This window comes from Passer domesticus, chromosome 13, assembly GCF_036417665.1.
Source record: "Passer domesticus isolate bPasDom1 chromosome 13, bPasDom1.hap1, whole genome shotgun sequence".
NCBI classification, from domain to species: Eukaryota; Metazoa; Chordata; class Aves; order Passeriformes; family Passeridae; genus Passer; species Passer domesticus.
Window position 1 is genome coordinate 10,360,464 of NC_087486.1, and position 19,766 is coordinate 10,380,229.

A 19,766-nucleotide genomic window follows, 5' to 3' on the forward strand; every position below is an offset into this window, starting at 1 on the left:
GGGACAGGAATTGGGTTCAATGATCCCTGTGGATCCCTTTCAACTCAGGATGTTTTTTGATCCTAATAAAATTCCTCAAGCTCCCCAAGGCTCTTTCTCATCTAGACCCAACTGCACTCACATTTCTTCGTGTAAACTGGACTAGCACTGGGAATAGGTGCACCTCATGTTGGAAAAGGCTGAGCCAGTGCTTTAAGATATCCACTCTCTTGTATCCCATAACAGAACCACATTCCTGCTCACCACCTTCATTTCAATGAATCAGAATTGGAAATTACATGCAGGAGACAAACAAGGATGGTGGAACAGCTTTTTACCTTGTCATGTGTAACTCAGTGACTCACTACACACAAGCCCTCAACTTTCTGCAAACAATGCCAATATACATGAGCCATTGTCCACAGGGTTATTAGTGCACTGTAATTTCATCTTCTCTTTAATACATCCATGTTTTGGCGAGCAGACTTTACACTGGATGGAGGAATTCTCATTAGTCATGGCCCAAGAGCAGAGTGTAACATGTAGGAGTAAAGGGCTGGCACAGATAACTTAGAATAACCCTTCCAGTTCTGTGCAGAGAACCAAACAGCATCACTTGTCACAGACACAAAACATCTGTACACTCCTGCTCTTACAAGGTGAGGCACTGGAACATGGATGCCCCACCTCTAGAAGTGTTCAAGGCCAGCTTGGACAGGGCTTGGAGCAACCTGGGCTAGTGGAAGGCATCTCAGCCCATGGCAGGGGGCTGGAAAAAGATGGTCTTTAAGACCCCTTCCAATCCAAACCATTCTGTGACAAAGAGGTGACAGACTCCACTACAAAAGGTATCGGTACCAGCACAGGGAGAGGCTAAAGCCTGCCAACATTCTTCCCAGAGGGTGCCAAAATGTTCAGCTTAGAGACACAGCTCCAAGTGACCCCTACAAACAAAACCCCAGGGTCTGCCCATACCAGGGAAAGCAGCAGCAACCCAGTCCCAAGGACCCTTCACAGACCCATATTTAAAGAAGGTATTTCAGAAACCAACATGACCCCAACCAGATTTCACAACACTGCTCCAAGCCAATTACAGGAGCAATGCCCATGACTTTACACTGCCATGATGGAAGTACCAAATACTCCCTGAACCAATGAAGAAGCCCAGATCACCCCTCAGCTGCCAGGGAGACCAGATACCACAAAGTCACAGCTATTAGATGGAACAACTGTATGTGTATTCCACCTACACCAGGTGATAAACAATGAATGTTCAGTCAATGAATGTTTACTTCCCAGAGTTTTTATTAAAAGTTTACTTTCTCTGGCATTTTGTTATTTGTGGGTTTGGTTTTGACTTCCTTTTTTTTTTTTAAACAGCTGCAGTTCACAGTGATCTTCCAAAAATTATTTACAAATTATATACACCTACTCCAAGGCAACTTAAACATCACAACGTTTCCCTGTCTCCATCACAGTCTGTTTTAATCCTTTCACTCCTGCCCAGATTTTCCTTTCCAGAACAGTGCTCAACATCCTTACCCACAAAACAGGTTAATATGGACACAGACTAAAAATCAACAAACTCACCCATCCCAAAACATTCATGCTGATTTTCTCTACTTGTTTAATACTGCGGGTTTTTTTGAACAAGGAAACTTTTTTAGACAGACTTTATAAAAAATCTATTTGTCAATAGTCACTTCAGTAAAACCAGTAAATGCAGTCGAAGCTAAAACAGTGCCCTGAAACCTGATTTATTTCACTGGAACCACAAATCTCTATTTGACTGAAGTCAACAGCCTTTACTGTTAAGAAAGCTGGAAAAAATATTTATTTCTGAGAACTATAGGGAAGGTTCCTTGCAGGAGGTATTCCAGCCAGATAATACCTGCAGAACAGCCAAACCACATCCCTCCTCTCTGAACAGGGTACCTTGTCCAAGGCTTAGCACACTTATTTCATCTCTGAGACATAAATAACCCAAAGACTAATATGAGCAACACCTTCAGGCCTGATGATGAAAGCACAACAACAAACCCCAAAAAAATGTTAAAACACAGGCAAAAAACATCCTAAGACAGATAATGAAGTCCTGAATAGCTGAATATTTACATAGATTAACATTTGTTAAAACTGGTAAATGTTCCAATATTGTATTTTGGTTCATTTGCAAAAACAGATGAATTTTATTTTTTATGTTCAACTAACTTAGGGCTGATTTCAGCTTTAGAAAGTGTGTTGTACTTAAAGTTCCAAGTAGTAATAATCTGAATTATTTGGCTACTGATATAAGCCAGGTTGTTGAGTACCTCTGGCCAAGAATTCGACTGTATGCCACAAACATGGAACTGCATCCACATGGCAATGAAAACATAAAATAACCAAACACCACTGATTTTTAAGTAAGACTCTGTGAATTCCAAATCAATCCTGTGATCAGTCACAGATTAAAGATTCTAACTGAGGTTAATTTCAATTATTCAGAGAAGAGATTTGACCCTGCTCAGTCTCAGGGAATGGGACACCACATTTTACCTGCACTGGTTTCCCGGGGATGTTTAGGAAGGCTGAACAACCAGCACCAACATGCAACCATGGATATTTCTCTGAACTTTTGGAATAGAAGATAAAATATGTCTGTCAAAGAACATCACTTTTGATCACCTCAGTAAACAAGGTACATACACAAAGTTTATGAAAATGAATTATCAAGGAGCATTTACTGAAGTAATACAAGAGTTTGCATGCTTGGCTTTTTTAATTACAGGAAAACCACAGGTCTAATTGAGATGAAGACTCACGATACCACACTATGTTAAGAAATAAAATAAGAGACAACTACCCACCTAAAGCACAAGACAAAATAGAGGAAAATCTAAGCACTAAAAACTTCCCAACTCATCAAGCTGGCAGCTGAAGGGACGCCGTTTTCCCAAAGCTTTGAGACTTGTTGGACAATCCTCCAGGATTTTCAATGCTATATTTACCATGAGCTTAAATACATAAATTTAATGAGCAGCTGGGAAAAAAAATGTGGTTTTGTTTTACCTTCAACTGAAAGCTATGTGGCAGGGAAGCACAGGAAGAAGGGAGAAGGTTCATGACTGTTTCATTAAAAGTAATAAGAATTTCAACTTCATTAACGCAGAAACTACAGTCTGCTTGTGAATAAGACTGAATCTTAAGAGCTGTCAGCCAGCACTATGACACTCAACATGCCACTCCTCATGTACCTCTGTTCTGAACTTTGGTTTTAGTAGGTGGCTATAAAAAAGCTTTACAACACATTTTATTTAAGGAAACTAATCTAATATTTAAGAAAACGTCACAAGCCTAGATCTTTCCTACCAAGATGCTGATGGAATATGGTGTCAGTGACATGCATGCACTCCCAAGTCTTTCTCTGAAGTTGCAGTTACTCAACATTTCTGTCCATTAATCAATTTTTGTGCATTTGATTTTTTCAATCATACTGAACATAAGTAAAACTCTAATTGTTGCCTTCACAGAACTACTTATAAATTATTCATATTACAAGGTTTTACATTTTTCTAACTGTCAAAGGTAATTGTTGCCCTATGAGGGCAGAAAGGCAATCTGCACAGGGTACACAAGGACCCAGGAAGGAATTCATTAGCAGTAAATTGCAGGCACGTCAGTACGTGTTCCTATCACTTTGGTTATCACCAGTGATAACTAATTTTTCCACTTTAAAGGTCTTTTCCAGCTTCCCAGCACAGTCCCTGGCCAAGATCAGCCTAGAGACTCTGCATGGTGGGGGATGAAAGTCAAGTAGCACTGGTCAGTGCATCTCTGATCAAGGTTTCAGGAGGTTCTCTGGCAAAGGCACCAAAGCACAGACACAGAACAAACCCAAGGATTTCACAACAGTCGGCTGCTGCTCGTCTTCAGTGTGAGCTCCAGAACTGGAAACTGCATGACAAAGTCTTACAAAGTGTCACCTATGAAAAACGGACCACAAAAAAACTGGGAATGAAAGTGTAAGACAGAGGTTGGGTAGTAGAAAATGATGGCAGAAGTCAGGTGTCCATCACTCCTCTGCCCCTGTTTTGGGCATACATACTAACAGTAAGGTGCTTTTATTAAACAGAAACCAGCATCTACAACTTCATTCAACACAAATTTATTTTGGCTTTACCATGACTGCAAGCATCCCCACTTTTGTGGTGACTTTACAATTCCAATTACTTTCAATGGCTATCCAAAGCCAACACCTTGACACAGTTACATTCCTAAAAGCTCACCTCAGATTCTAGAAACAATAGATTTCTACAATGGTTAATCCTGTTTCACCTACTGAGTTTACAGAAAATTATTAAAAGGATGAAAAAACCCACTTCAAAATACCAGTTATTTCTGGAAACAAGAAGCAGATGTTCTCCTCTGTTTGACTCAGCTGTGCTACAGTACAAGAGTGCCTTTGTTATGCTGTCAACAATAATTTATTTTATTTATTACAGCTATTTCATAATGCCTATCAATGTACCATTTGTGTATGATTTACATTCACACAGATCTATTTCTCTATATCCAAGCCATCAAGAAGCATCACATACACGCTCCAAATAGCAGACTCTGTCATGACACAATTCTGCAAATTAGGTTTTTTCCTCTTTGCACTGTATTAATAAAAAGGGAACAGGAAGAGAAGAAAGAATTAGTATTGCCAAATGAAGTCGAATTAACATTAATCAAGAATTACTGCAAAAAGATGAAGTTAGGAAAATACAAGAGCTCAGAGTATAAAAATAAACTCCAATTCTTTGAAGTCAAATAAAAGCAAAGCCTTCTGAGCCACGAAAGTAAACACTGTCTAGAACAAAGTCATGAAGAACTAAAAAGATACTATATTGGGAAGAGGTTCCATTAAAAATGGAAGAGAACCTGCTCATGGGAGGGAAGGAGAAGGAAAGACAAAGAAAAAGGAGCACAATAATTTGCTGTTTGGCCCTATCAACCACTGAGTCCTTATCTGTGGCAGCATGAACAACTCCCCTAAAGACCAACATCAGAGCCTTTGTATGGATCTGATAAGGAATTCTAGGCCTCAGAAAAAATTAAATATTTAATGAGAGCACACACATGGCGGCATAAGCATTCATCCTTCCCTTCTACTGCTTTGAACTAAAGATTTTCTCCTGTTAAAATATTCCCAAATTACTAATTTAATATCCCCACCTGTGACAAGAAACACTGCACAGTTAATCCCATATTCCCAAGCACAAACTGGAGAATGTGCATGTATAAACACTCATAGATTTGCCACCACATAGGCATCTGCATAACCTTGGGAGGAAAATGCATATATTAAAATATTAAGCAAGTGTAAGAAATCCTACTGTTCAAGTATAGGTATGATCTTTTTTTTTTTTTAAGTATTCAATTACTACCAGAGTTTCCTCCCTTTGATAAGACAGAAGGGATGATTTGTTAGGATAACCTATCATCAAAACTAAAATCTGAGCGATTACTCACAAATTCTGCACTTTCAGGCCACGCCTGAGAGACAGGTACACAGATTTATTTGCAGTGCCAGCACGGGGGCAGAGGCCATCAGGGAACCAGCAAGGCAGATGTTTGACTAAATGGGACTCACCCAAATCCCAGAGCAGCATCTGCTACATAAACAGGCATCAGTCCACCAGGAAACATTCTGGAACTCTGTCCACATGAGAAGCCACTTGCATCACATATGAACAATATGCACCTCCAGTGATGCATCAAAAGAAAGGAAAGGGAGCAAAATATTTGCAAGCCTTGAACAGTTCCAAAAAAGATTCTAAACAGAGTAACACAACACTGTGTTACTTAAAAAACATACATAAAATATGTATGCATATATAAAATTACAGAAAAGTGTATGCATCATTAAATTTTTGCTACAAATTCATCAAAATAATCCCCCCAGGCAGAATAAATTGAAGATTACATGTTCATCTTCATAAAGATGCACAAAGTATCTGAGCAAGAACAACTAAAAAAAAAATCAAGTGTGTACATGCCTAATATGCATAACTTATACACTTTAACAATTAGCAAACACTGGAATGTTACCACAACACTGAAAACTTGCCCTAACACAGATTTTTCCAAACAAAAATATTTGTAGTATCAGGAACTAAAACATTTACTTGAGCAAGACAGTGAGGTAAATTTCAAAATAAGTAAATTATAAAAAAAAAAAATTAATATCCCCCTGCTCAGTTTTGTAATTCTTAGAAATTAAAACGTTTTGTCAAGGAAAAAACCTACAATCAAAATCAGATGGATAATTGTACTACTTGTAAGGAAAATCTGGCCTGTGGAGTGTTTATCTGTATTTTTCCAGAGGCTGCACAGATGACAGGAATGAAGCACCAGACCATGCTACTGATCAGCACAGCCCCAACCCTGTAATTTGTAATAAATACCCAGGTAAATTGCTCACATAAACTACAGGATCAGAAAAAGGGATGGGGGCAGAAAGGGACTGAAAGCAGTTGAAACTCTTGTGGCTGAGCAGCTTTTTTATCACAAAATCCCAACGTTGGCTCAGGGAATTTGAGGGGGTTCCTGCACAAAAACGCAGTCAAAGGGCAGGAGCAGCCCCGTGCAGCTGATTCCGTGTGGGAGGAACTGATGATACCTTCCCACCAGAGTGGGAGGGCAGAAATGAAGCCACACACACGTTAGTCTGTGTACAGCTGGATACTTCCAGACTGGAGTCACCACATTGTTCATCCTGTGCAGGGACACCCGAAATTTGGGTCTGATCCTAATGGCTGCGCTAAACTGGTTTCAGCTCCCTGCCCCAAGTCTTGCAGCCTACAGAGGAAAGAGGACGAGTCAGGATGTTGAGATAAATAAATAAATGAATAAACAACATTGCAATTGTTTTCTCCAGTTCACTCACCACCCTATCCATCTGTCCTCACATCCCAGAGCAGATGCTGGGAAAAATCTGTCAGTGTGACTGGGACAGGGGATTCCAGGCTTTGTACCTGAGCAGGTAACACAGATCCAGACTGGGCACCCCCAGGGACACCCTGCTGTCAAACCAGGGAAAAGCTTCTCTTTCTACATGTATGTAAACAAAAGTATCCTAAGAAAAAAAAAAAGTGATTTAACTGTAATTATCTACTCAGCAACAGGGAGCAAGGACCCAATCCTGCCAAGTTTTAAGTACATGTTTAACTTTAATCACAAGTAGGCTCACTGTGCAGCATCTCTAAAATTAGCCTGCCAAAACAGGGCCAAACTAACAAGGGAATTTAGATTTTTAAAATTATTTTAGAAATATTATTACTTAGATAGCAAAGGTTAGATTTTTTTCCCCACAATTAAGATACCTTGGCAAACTCAAACCTGCACACAACGCTCGTGTCACTCTCAATGGAAACCGACACAAATGCACACAAACCCCCAAGCAGTCAGTCATTGTGATATCTGACAGTTTAATACTACAAGGTTAAGCAAAATAATTATTTTAAGGCCGTTTTAGCCAAAAAAAAGGTGACAACCATAAGGAATCCCATGATGGCTGCTGGGGCAAAAATTGGGGATGCCCGAAAAAAACAAAAAGAAGAAAAATCCCTACACAGGCACAGAGGTTGGCACAGCAAGCAGGAGCAGTGGTGAGCAGGGGTTCTGGGCCAGGGCAGATTACCTGCTCCCCACAGTCCAAGCCATGACGAGCCAGCACGGAATGCCAGCTCCTGAATGACACTTCTGTGATGAACCCAGTTGCCCAACACTGCAAGCCACACTAGCAAAGGAATTTTCCTAACTGAAGACTCCAGCTGAAGAGAAAGAAAGCTCTGAAGCAAGAGGGGACTGCTAAAAGTAAGGAAAAAAGAATGGACACTGAGACTGCCTCATCATTAATTTAGAGACACAGGAGGAATGTACCAGATATCCCAAAGCAAGTAACCATGGGGACTGAACATCTGTATTTCACTCACTCAGCCGACTTGAAAGGGAAGTAGGGACTCTGTCCTGCTAGGATGAGCTCCGGAGCAGCCTCTGAGCAGCTCTCTAAGTAGCCCTTCCATAATTAACTTATAAGGAAGACCAGGCAGGACATTCTGCTCTCCATGAAGTACCAAGGGAGAACAGATGTTTCCCAGTCTCCAAGGGAAAAACTCAAGAGTGTATCACTTCATAGCACTAATTCTTGAGCACATAAAAAAAAAAAAAATCACAGCAAGGGAAACAAATGAAGGAAGGCAAAGGGTAAGTAAGCAAACAAACTCCAACCAGACCTTCTACAAATGCAAATGATATCAAACCTATTTCATTATTAAGTTAATGCTCCATAATATTACCATCCCCAAAAATACACGGCAGATTACAGAGTAGCTTGTGGGGAAGGGACAGAGAAGGCAGTTAATTGGAAAATGCGTCTTATTGTAGCTTACCAGCCTCACACATTTCTGTACTCCCACTCACTGCAGAAGCATCTTTATGAAGTCTGGGCAGCATAATTAGTTTGGTTTTGTTTAAATCTGCATCACTGTACAGGTAAGCAAAGCCTTTCAGCTCCCTAACTTTTCCCATAAGTTTTGCATCACTCAAATATGCATCATTTTACTTTTCGGTGTACTACTTCTTGTTGTTCTCCTTCCTACAGCTGGCCCGAAGTACTTCATGAAGCGCCCTGTGCTTGTACCCAGCGTGTTACTGGGCGTTCAAACCCACGCTGGTCCCGAGAGGGCCAACTTTGGAGAGAAATAAATAAATAACCGAGCTCCAGACACAAGTTTGTGCGCCAGCCCGGTCCGAGTGCGCACCGCGGACCCCGCGCTATCGGAACACGGATTTACGCAAAGGAAAAGCGAGCAAGTAAATAAAAGGAGGCGCTGGGAAGGAGCCGGAGCCGCCTTACCTCGGGAGTGCGCTCGGCGGGCTTTTTCCGCAGCGCCTGTTTGATCCTGGGCTCCACCGGGGCGCTCATCCTCCGGCGCGGCGCCCCCGCCCCGCGGCGCCTCGGCAGCGGCTGGCGGGCGCTGCCGCGATCGCAGCCCGCCGGGGCTCCTGCCCGCGCTCCCTCCGGGCCCGCGGGGCACGCACCCCGAAAGGTTCCCCGCGCCGGGGCCCGGGCGGGGAGCGGACCGGGGGAGGCCGGGGCGGGAGCGGGGCCGGGCGCGGTGCCCGCCGCCGGGCTGGCTGCTCACCAGGCGGGCGGCGCTCGGGGCGCCTCGGGCTCAGCGGCGGCGGCGGCGCTCGGGGCGGGCGGCGGCGGCTCCCGGCGCGTTCCCGGGGCGGCCGGCGCCGCTCCCCATCGCGGCGCGAGCGCTCCGTGCGCGAAGTTACCGGCCCGAGCGGGACTCCCCGCGCGCCCGGCCCCCGCGGCTCCGCCCAACGCGCCCGCACAAAGCGATGCGGACGGGCGAGCTGTTCCGCGGCGCGGCGCCAGAGGGTCCGGAGAGAAACCCCGCGGCCGGGTACGAGCCCGCGTCTCCCCTCAACACGCCGGGAGTCGCCGCCCCCGCCCGGACCCCCCGCCCCGCTCACACGCCGTGCATCCCCCGGTACAGAAAAGCGCGAGAGCGGGCGCTTTAACCCAGAGATTCAGCAAGAAGAGGGAGGAGCGGGGCTGCGACGAGCTCCGCCCCCACGCGCCGCGGAGTGCGGAGGGGGCGGGGCCCGCGGGCGGCGCAGGCTCGCCAGGGCGGGGAGGGGCCGGGCGCATGCGCGGTGCGGCCGTGCGGCGCCCTCAGCGGGTGTGTGGTGCGAGCTGCTTTGTGCTGCCCGGGCAGCGGCGTGAGGCGTGCTCCTCAGCAGTACAGCCGAAAGAAAGGCTGTTCTGGGAGCAGAGTGCCCGTCAGCACTCTGGAGAGAGCGCCCACGGGAGCAGAGTGCCCGTGAGCAGGCGTAGCAGCAGGCATGGTGTCACGGCACCGCTCCCCCGCAGCTTGCCTGCGTTGCCCCGTCCCCTCACGCTGCAGCTCATAGAATGCTGATTCTCCCGACTCCTGAGCTTCTCCGACCTTTGCCTTAGGTCGCTTCAGGAGGAGCGGCCCCATCCTCGCCGTGCCCAGCGAGGACGGCAGAGCCCGGCCGGGCTCGGTCCCGCTGCCCTGCAGGAGACAGAGCCGGGCATTAAATACAAATAAGGAGCACATTGGCAAGGGAAGCGCTACCGCAGCCCGGGGGTCCCGCGGGGTTGTACAGACTTCTCCCAAGCCCTGCACTGCTGGTCCTGAGGGCCGCTCGGGACAACAGGAAGCAGCCACATTCCAAACACACATCGCAAGATTTTCCTTCCTCTTACAAGTCCGATTCTGTGAATTCATGAGATCAAAGCTTTGCAGGCATACAACTTGTGTTTGCCCTTTTGCTTTTTCCTCTTTCCTTCCTAATAACTAAGAGTGTTTTTGTTCCTGCCCTTTCTCCAGCTACCCCTTCCCGTTCTCTTTACCACTTGCCCTTTATGGCACAATTACCTTTGTTGTGCTCAAGGACTTGATTGTCCCTTCCTCTCTGTTCTATAATATTTCTACTGTTTTCTACAAAACCAAAAAAATAGAGGAAATACGACATTTCCTCCAGTGTAGACTGTTGAGGCACAACAACCATGGGATGGACAGCCAGGATCTGAAGAAAAGCCACTCTTAACATCACAGTCATTACACCTCATGCACAACACACAGAATATGAGATGCTCCCCAAACTGACAGGAAAGACACAGGTTTCAGTCTCATAATATCTATCAAAACTCATTTTCTTTCCTTTTTTCCCCTTCTCTTTGAACTTCTGTTGTAAATGTAAGATTTCCAAATATCAGGTCTATTATTCTTCCAAAGGTCAGAAGTTTGTACTAGTTATTTGGCAGAACATGTTATCCTCTTCCAACTTCAGTACATAAAATATTGTTTCCAGAGGTGTGGGAATCCTCAGAGATTCCCTGCCAGGAACCAAATGGAAAAGATAGAGAGAAAAAGTCCTCCTGAGTAACTTAAGGAGAAGAAAGTAACTGAAGCATGAATCCTTTTCTATTAGGAGATTTTTTTAATTTTATTTTTAATCAGAGATGTAATAGCAAATCAAGAGCTTTACCACCTCAGTTCATTTTTAAAGATCATGTAAAAATTAGTCAATACTCTCCAGGTAAAGGTGGCTAGAAAAAAAATTAATTAACAGCTATCAAGAAAACCCCAGAATTTCGTGAGATCTACGCAGTCACAGTTGTCATGGATCTGAAATAATTTAAGCCCTATTGGTTTTTAGAAGGGAACTCAATTTATCACCTATTCCAGCTGTTCAGCATTCCTGCAACAAACATAACACAGAAGTGGACACTGACTGTAGGAATGAAGTTAGTAGCTAAAAATGCCTTTTTCTTTGGCACACAAATTCCCATCCTGAACACCAGCCTAGGCACAGGAGCAGTGAGGGGGCCAGAAGTATTCCATGGGAACTAAAGCTGCCTTTCCAATTTAATGGCTTGGCTCACCTGACCTATGAACAAGGCTTCCCTGACTCCAAAAGTACCTGAAATTGGGTAGGTAATGGCTCTAATTTCAGCCATAGGGTTTCTTTTCCCAGATATCTGGAGAACAATGGAAATTAGTGTCATGATCCTCACTGCTTACTGGTGTTACAGCCAATGTCTCCACGTGGTAAAGCTGGCATGGTTAAACACAATTAAAAGGCTTTCACAAGTGAGTAATTTCAGGGCTGGGATTAAGGGAAGTGGCCAAGCAGGACACCTATTGTCCATGCAGAGGGGAAAATTTCCTTCCCCTTTATCTGAATTGTATCCCTGCACAACTAAAGCATCATCACTTACTGCAGTTTTTTAATTGAAAACTAACAGCATCTGTATCATGTAAGAATCAGAGGTGCTTTGCTATTAATATGGATGAGTTGCAGTCTCAGGAGATTAAATGTTTCTGCTTCAAGCATCTGTGAATTTGGGAAGAGCAGCTGAGTTGTGGAGTACATCTCCTCCTCCCACTATGTTCCCTCAATTGTTCTGCTTCGCTGACACTCCCAAAGATGCCTTTTAATGTAATGCCTTTTACCACCATGTGCACATCCCAGATTCCTCAGGGTAAAACGCAGCTTCCTCACCTCTCCCAATGGGAGAGATTCATAATCATCAGGCACTGAAATATTTTTAACTTTTATTTTTAAGTATTCTATGTGTCTAGTGTCCTGTGAGTTCTGTTACAGCCTGGCAATTTCCTTCCTCTCATTCTCCAATCTGGCTCTTAGGCTACTGGTTTTAATTTCTTAGCTTTGGAAAAAAAAATCCCTTTGGACATTCGTGCACATCTTTGGCAACAACTGCTAGCTAAGTACGTGGTTATCATACCACAAGGAGGATACACAGATTAATTCTCTGCCTGCTAGAGGAAAACAAAATATTCTGGGATGCTAAAAGGAAGGAACTTCTTCAGACAGAGGTACCATATATACTTATTCTGATTATGAACTTCTTAAAAAACTGGGGAGGCAAAGGGATCATTGAGAATTTTGTAAGAGCTCACCTTTTGCAGGAAAGTTACATTTTTGCAAATGGCACAACACTGCTCAGGTAGCTACATAAGAACACTGATCTCTTGGCTATGACAGCATTTTACAGCTCAAAATTTCCATTTCTGAAATTAAAAGCGAAATACCAAATTATTTTTGAAAAGTCAAGAGCAAGAATGAACTGGTCTGAATACTGGAGCTACTTTTCCCTGCTGTGCATGTTTCCAGAGCTTCAGTTCAAAGGACAATGGTAAAAGTAGAAAAGAAGAAACAGAACCACTGTTGTCTTTCTGCTGCGCTATTATAATATTAGTTTAACATTTAGTTTAAAACTAAACCCCCATCTTTCTTCTCTTTAACTCAAGACTAACATGGCTTTCCTTCTAAAAAAATCTAGTACAGATTTTTCCTGAAGGTTTTTGTTCTATATATAGATTTTTTCCTGAAGAGTAGAAGCCATGTACACATAAGCAATTGCAGATCAACTTGTGACAGTCAAACACTTATTTGTCAGCCTTTACCAACAATACAGAAACAAATGGGGAGCCTGACACCTTTTAAATGTGGGGATGGAACACTTTCTCTACTTACATTTTACCTTCCGTGGCAATTTTCCTTGCTTTTCATGTTCACTGTCACACATCTGTGATGGTCTCTAACATGCTGAGTGCTGGTGTGAATGGACTGGGAATTCAGTGAGCCTTAAGACTGAAAGACTTTAAGATTTTATTAACATGCAAAGAGAGGGAATGACAAGCCCCAGCTGCTCCCAAGAGCAGCCTGAGCCATAGCTCAGCTGGAGGCAGTAATAATTTCCTGTCTTAGCCCCAGTTAAAGGACACATCTCTCAGCTGAGGGCAATTTGTGGGGTGTCCACAGGGAAGGCTTCATGGAGGACAGGTGGAAATTCTGAAGTAACAAATGTTTGATGCTTGAGGATGCACAGTGTGTTGGGAACATGTCACCCTGACCTTTGTGTCACGTAATCCTTGGCCAGTGCTTATGGAGTCCTGGTTCCCAAGTCAGGAACAATCTGAAAAGGAAGCAGTGAATTGGGTTATTTGCTGTTCACTTACTAAGGTGTCTGTGAGCACAAAGACAGGCATTGATGCGCTCTCTGAAGGTTGCCAGTGAGGACAGTGAAAGCTGTTTGTGTTGAAAGAGCACTGGCTGTCCCGTGACACTGACATGTATGTTCTCATCTTTCTCATTTCCCTTCCTTGTCTGTATGGGAAACAACAGGTATGAAGGAGGGCATTCCTGTCCCTTGCCACTGCTGAGTGACTTGAAAGGGTCCGTCCACAGCCTGCCACCACCCTGATGGAGTTACCAACCCTGATGAATGTGAGTGAGTGAGTGGGATGAGGATAAAAAGGACTCCTGCCAAATCACTGGAGTATCCAAACTGTCTCAGGCATGGTGTAGTGTACAACGTTATCAACACTGTCTGATAGAAAAAGAACCGAAAAAAACCCCATTCAAAATAATTACAAAATAACATCTAAACCCCAGCTGCTTTGCTCCAAGCCACGAGTTGGTGGCTTGCCACACGCCCCACAATGAAACAATTCTGTCTGAAACAGGCTCGTATATCAATTTTTTGTGTGTCTTCTGCCACTTTATTTTTACTACACACAACCTACAGATATGTGATTCCAGTCCCAGCACTTTGTTGACAAAACCCAAAAGAGCATATGGACCTGTCTAGATATTGGAGGTATCCAGAAACAGTATACAGATGTCCATGCTCAAGCCTGAAAAAATAAAAGGTGGGGGTGGCGGGGGAAAACCTGCCCTGACAGCAGGCAATCTGGAGTCTGGTGACTGCTTCATTTGCATGTTCTTTGTTGCTAAAATCAGGTTACAGCTTCAGCTGAAAGATTTTCTTCATTTGTCGTCGGAAACATCATGCCAAAAACCATTACAAAGTGGAAGGTGGGTAAATGGATGGGCTGGACACAGATAAAATTAAGTGACAGAAAGTGCAATGTTGGCATGGGAAACTCTCCACCAGTAATTTGGTATCAGTTATCAATTTAACATATCTTATTCCCCTTAATTTTTCAGGGATGTAAAAAGTTGTATAACTATAAGCTGCAAGATTTCACAAACAGTGAGGATTTTGTGTCTGTGACCTGTTATAACCCAGAGAGAACATGCAGTGGGATTTGTATTTTTCTACTGAGTAGCTATTTTCAGAGGCAAAAAGCCAAGCACTTGCATAACTCAATGTGACCATTCTGTGTATCTGTGGTATTTGTTACTGGACAACACTTTGACTGACAATGTTGAGCTGGTAAAAGAACAGGGCATGCCTACAGAGAGCAGCCAGTTTAAATATGATAAAAATTAGAGTAAATAGGATCTCAGTCCTTCCCCTTTTTTAAGTACATTGAGTAATTCTCTGAGCATGTGAAAAAATAATAAAAAACTTCTCTTCTGCCAAAGAACAGGCCAACGGTCTAGACTTTCTCTTAACTGGAAATCATCTGGATTAAGAAACTGTGAATAAACGCCTGACAGGCAATTTCACTGCTTTATGCAATCAAATACACTCTACTTATTTGTGAAATCCTACAAGAAATATTACAGCATTTGAATCGAGACCAAGGCTGGGGAAAACTTGCATTTCTTACCGTTCTCTTGCTGCTGGTGTTAAGGTTCTTTGCAACCACAAGCTTTGCTATTCTAGCTTAGACCACAGTGACGATTCAGCCAGCACCAGATCAGCTTTCCATTGTTTGCAGACATTTGGTGTGTTTGTGGGAAGATAGAGGTCTCTGTGTTTGTGTTTTTGTGCCTGTGTATAAACTATAATTTGATTATGAAGAAACGTTGCACAGTTTAGTAGACTCAGTCCAGGCCTGGGAGCCAGGAATGCTTGGTGAAGTCATTGCAAAGCTATGAAGGCCAAAATTCCCTGCATCATCCTCTGGTTTTAGTCACATTTCGATGCTGTCAGTCTGATTTTTTTGATGAAGAGGGGATAAACAGCTCCTGCTGACATGAGTTAGCAAGAGCTCAGTTCCTCCATGCTCTTAAACTGGGCTGCCTCACCTTGAAGCACTCGCTGGCAGGGGCGGTTCCTTTTATCATCTGTCTTTGCAGGCTATCATGCATCCTTATGATTCCATATGATCCCTTCGACTTTTAGTGACCCTACAGAGCTGATGACATGTTTAGCTCCCCCATCCAAGCACAACCATATGGATGAGATGATACCAGGAAACTCACTGAAACCATTACATCTCAGGCATGCGGAATTTCCAGAAAGTTCCTGTTTTCAGCACTCAGTTTTAGTCTTCAAATGCAGAAGCATACAGCCTGCTCACATGATGATAGCAGCATAACAGGACAAACTGTCTTCTGCAGACAAAATCCTATTTTTAACTTTAGAAAGATCTGCAGATGACTCTTCTTCCACTTCATGTGGTTTTCCTCCCTTCCTTTAGAGACCCTGCCCATGGTAGCACAGTAATTCTGTGTCCAGGGATATTGATTCCTAACAGTATCCCAAGCCTGTGATGGCCTCTTCCAACCACCTAGAAGCTCTCCTGCCTCAGACAGGTGAGATGTTCCTGCTCAGAGACCACCAGACTCTCTCTCACCTTCATGCTTCAGAAAGTTGGGACATCCAGGGAGATGGCTGTCCTTCCTCAGCTGCAAGGGAGGGACACAAGTGTGTACCCAGAGGAACAGCCTCACCAGGGCAGAGCAGGAGCTGAAGGTACAGCATCAGACAGAGCCAGCAGAGTTAGACTCCTCCTGGAAGACCTGCTTGCTTGTCCATACACCAAACAGGGAGGAGCCCCACAGCAAACCCCATCATCCCACCCTGAGGGGCTGCAGCACCTCCCAGCTGGGATTTCACCCAGGAGGGAAAGCTGTGTCCAAAGTACAGCCACTCCTGGAGTGTGTGTAGTCTGCAGGGGGGTAAATGTGAGGGATGTGATATTTCATCCTGTGCTTTTCAGTAGATGGCTGTACTGCTTGGTTTTTTAAATGCTAAAAGCACAACCAAACCTTGAATGAAAGGAAGCACTGTGTGTGGAGCACAGGAAGAATTTCCTTTACTGTAACTCATAGGGAGAAAAGGAACTAAAAGAGCAGCAGTTAGATGAAGGTCAGATGATTGTATGAATCAGAGGGTGATGCAAGTTATCGAGTGCACAGCTGAGTGCTCCGCCCAATAAAACAGATGTCACCCAAGTACACAAATACCACTTACCTATCACTGCCTACCCCTAAGGAAGTAGTCTTCTTTATCAGAGAGAAAGGACTGAGGTTTTTTTAGGAAAATATTTATTATGTAGGACAGCAGTGATGACATTAAGGCAGATGCAATTTCTTAAGATTTTTAGGCATTTCACTCCATGTAGGTGAAAGCTGAGACACAAGCACTGCTCAGTCTAAAACACTGAAGAGGTGATAGAGGCTCTGTCGGGGTATTTCCAGAGTTGTGCCTGGAAATGTATTTGCAATTTCCGTTAAAAAGGGAAACGCAAATTCCTGCAGTGACCTGCTTGGCCCATAGGAAGCACACTGACTTCCAGAAAAACCCTGACACCAAAAACAATCTTGTCAAGGAAATATAATTTTCAATAGCTGCATATGAAGTGACTGCACAAGTAGAACCAGGAACCTTTGACTGCTTTAGAAAGCTGAGTGGAGCTGCTCTCCAAGTGCCCTGACCCTCTGTGTGTCAGGGATACTCTTAGTGCCATACCAGCACACTAAAAGCCATGGATGGTACAAGCAGATAACTCACTACTTTTTTTTTTATTAAAAAGCAACTTACTTTTTTTTTTTTTTCAGAGCTTTTGCCAGTGACAGACTTTTTCCATGGCAGTCCATTGCATTGGAACAGTTGGATCTCATTGCTATCTTTATCCAAGGCAAAATTGCCTTTGCAGTAGAAGTGTTTCCTTTTATATAAACTATTGCTATAGTAGTTGCTACTTTGTGAACCATCATTGGGTCTCATGCTAGGAGGGTATTACAAAAGTGCTGTGCTTTTTAAGAAGGTAGCAAGAGAAATGGAAGCAGTTTGTGGGTTTGCAGTTAAGGAGACCCTGACCAGGAACCACCCCAGAGCTTTTTCCAGTTGTGGTCTAAAGAAGGATGTGCACACACATGGTAAAGAATCTGCAATCAAAATTGGCAAGAAGAGTATTGCAGTAAGAAACTGAGAGAGCAGAGCTCTGCAGCACCTTGGGCCAGGGTGGGAATCAGCAGTAAAGCCATGTCCTGGGGTCTGGTGAGATTGTGAGTGGAGACAGGTGCCAGGGACACCCCAAACCTGGAGGTGCAGTGATGATGGTCCAGCAGATGAAGATGTCAGTAACTTATACAATAACAAAATCACAGAATGGTTTGGGTTAGAAGGAACCTTTAGAGGTCATCTTCTTCCAGCCCCCTGCCATGTGCAGGGACACCTTTTACTAGATCAGGTTGCTCAAAGCCCCATCCAACCTCACCTTGAACACCTCCAGGGATGGGGCAGACACAGAGCTTCTGGGCATCCTGTGCCAGGGCCTCACCACCTTCACTGCAGAAAACTTCTTCCTTATATCTAACCTAAATTGACCCTCTTTTCATTTAAAACCATTTAGTTTAAACACCCTGGGCAAGGAGGGAGTGAAGGTTCTGTTGCAGAGTGTTTCCCCTGCTGAGATAATGAGACCACCACATGCTCCAGCAATGCTGCTCTGCTGCCTCTTTAGGTGACAGCCTGAACAGGAAACAGCCAAATTACACCTAATGAGCTTTCATGCTTTGACTGTAAGTGATGAGGATAGACACTTCTGATGGAAGACATTTCCTCCAAACCTGCCTCCATTGTTCACATCCTGAAAAAGTGGGAATTCACCCCATATTTCTGAGACTAATGATCTGCACTGGGCAAACCCTGCATGGGCTCCAGCAGAGCCCACGATTCCTTCACTGGAAGGATGAGCTGCTGTAGGAGCTTGTGATCCAGCAGGATCAGCATCTTCCCCACCAGCCAACCTGGGAAAAAAACAGACAAGGAGGCAAAGGTCAACCTCAGAATATCTGAAAAGTTGTATTTAGGTTAAGGATTATTTTGCCCTGAAAAATGTCTGTCTGAATTCACAGCTGTAAAGAGCTGCAGTTGCCAGGAGCAATGGGGATTCTTACCAGCCCAAGACAGAGCCCTTGGTTTTAATACTAAATCAGATCAAGTCTACAGTTCTTAAAAAACTCTTGTTTCCATGGGAAGGGCCTGCTTTTCACTAACCTATAATTTAAGAAATAGTTTGGAGAGTTAAGCTGTATTTTGAAAAATGAATTCTCCTTCAGGCTGATGGCTTTTACAGCCTAACCAGCCTTAGAACAATGTCATGTGAAATGACAGAGATCAAGACCTTTAGTTAAACTGTACAAGAAAAAGAGCTTTGGAGAATAAAGTGCATGATCATTAATTATTGCAGCACAAGGAACACAGCTGTAATTTTTTTGTTTGCCCAGAATATCTCCTACAAATTTTATCAGTCTAATTGTTAATACATGAAAACTGGAGTCCTTGTTTTTTCATGTCTTTTGGTAGTGATCAAAATTAGACAAGATTTCTAGTTACAGCTGCTATTAATAAACCTACTCCTTGAAAATGTGGTAGTTAATTTCTTAGGATTCAGTGCACTCAATAAGCTATTGAAAACTATAATTGCTCATGGCTGTAATTTTGAAGTAATTCTAGAAATAACTATAGAAGAAATGCTGAACATAGTCTTTCTAACACACTGAAGTTCTCCAGACTGAAAAGCGTCCCTGTCAGGAAAATCAAGCACATAAACCCACGGGTACCCTCTGCCCTAAAGTCACTGTTTATGGACACCTTTGTAGCATAGGAACTTCTTGACAATGCCACATCCAAATGTGGGTGTTTGCTCAGGGGACATCCCACCAGTGGCCCTGTGTCAGCACTGGGAGCTGGCCAAGGGACTTGCTGGGGTCACCCCTGCACAGATTTGGGCTTTGCCTCCAGGCGCCCTCACCGCTGCACTCTGCTGGCTCCAGGCTGTTTATAAACCACTTTTCTTTTGGTGGCATTAGTGAAAATATTCTAGAAATTCATTTGATTAGTCAAGAAAACTAAATTATTAAGCCTTTGAGAAGTAAGATGCTCATTTCTCAAGGAAATGTTCTCACCCTAATTCCTCAGCCCAACTACGTAAGAAACACTGCCTTCACTTTCAATGCCACTTAAGAAAAACGTTTGTTTTCCATTAAGAACCTAGGACAAACTCCACCTTCAGCTCTCCCACCTGGCCCCAGCACTGCCA

The 19,766-nt window shown here is 43.7% G+C and overlaps 1 protein-coding gene and 1 long non-coding RNA gene across 15 annotated transcripts in view; one reads left to right on the forward strand and one right to left on the reverse strand.

Annotated features, from left to right (window-relative positions):
- RAPGEF6 (Rap guanine nucleotide exchange factor 6) overlaps nucleotides 1-13,353 on the reverse strand; it is a 126,432-nt gene extending 113,079 nt beyond the window's left edge. For 12 of the 13 annotated variants that reach the window (XR_010347110.1, XM_064387645.1, XM_064387639.1 and 9 more), the window contains exon 1: nucleotides 8,867-9,073. Coding sequence is in view for 11 of the 13 variants with exons in the window: in XM_064387645.1 (XP_064243715.1) it covers nucleotides 8,867-8,935 (69 nt within the window). In the remaining 2 variants the exon portion in view is untranslated. Of the gene's footprint in view, nucleotides 1-8,866; nucleotides 9,074-13,053 lie in introns of those variants that run through there. The other variant, XM_064387644.1, reaches the window with a different exon arrangement.
- LOC135279995 (uncharacterized) lies at nucleotides 9,352-19,327 on the forward strand. Of its 2 annotated transcripts, XR_010347113.1 has the most exons (4): nucleotides 9,352-9,425; nucleotides 13,705-13,806; nucleotides 14,323-14,397; nucleotides 17,278-19,327. It is a non-coding gene; the product is annotated as an uncharacterized LOC135279995 (long non-coding RNA). The 2 variants fall into 2 exon arrangements; XR_010347112.1 differs by lacking the exon at nucleotides 9,352-9,425 and having other exon boundaries at nucleotides 13,672-13,806.
- The last annotated feature ends 439 nt before the right edge of the window (nucleotides 19,328-19,766 follow it).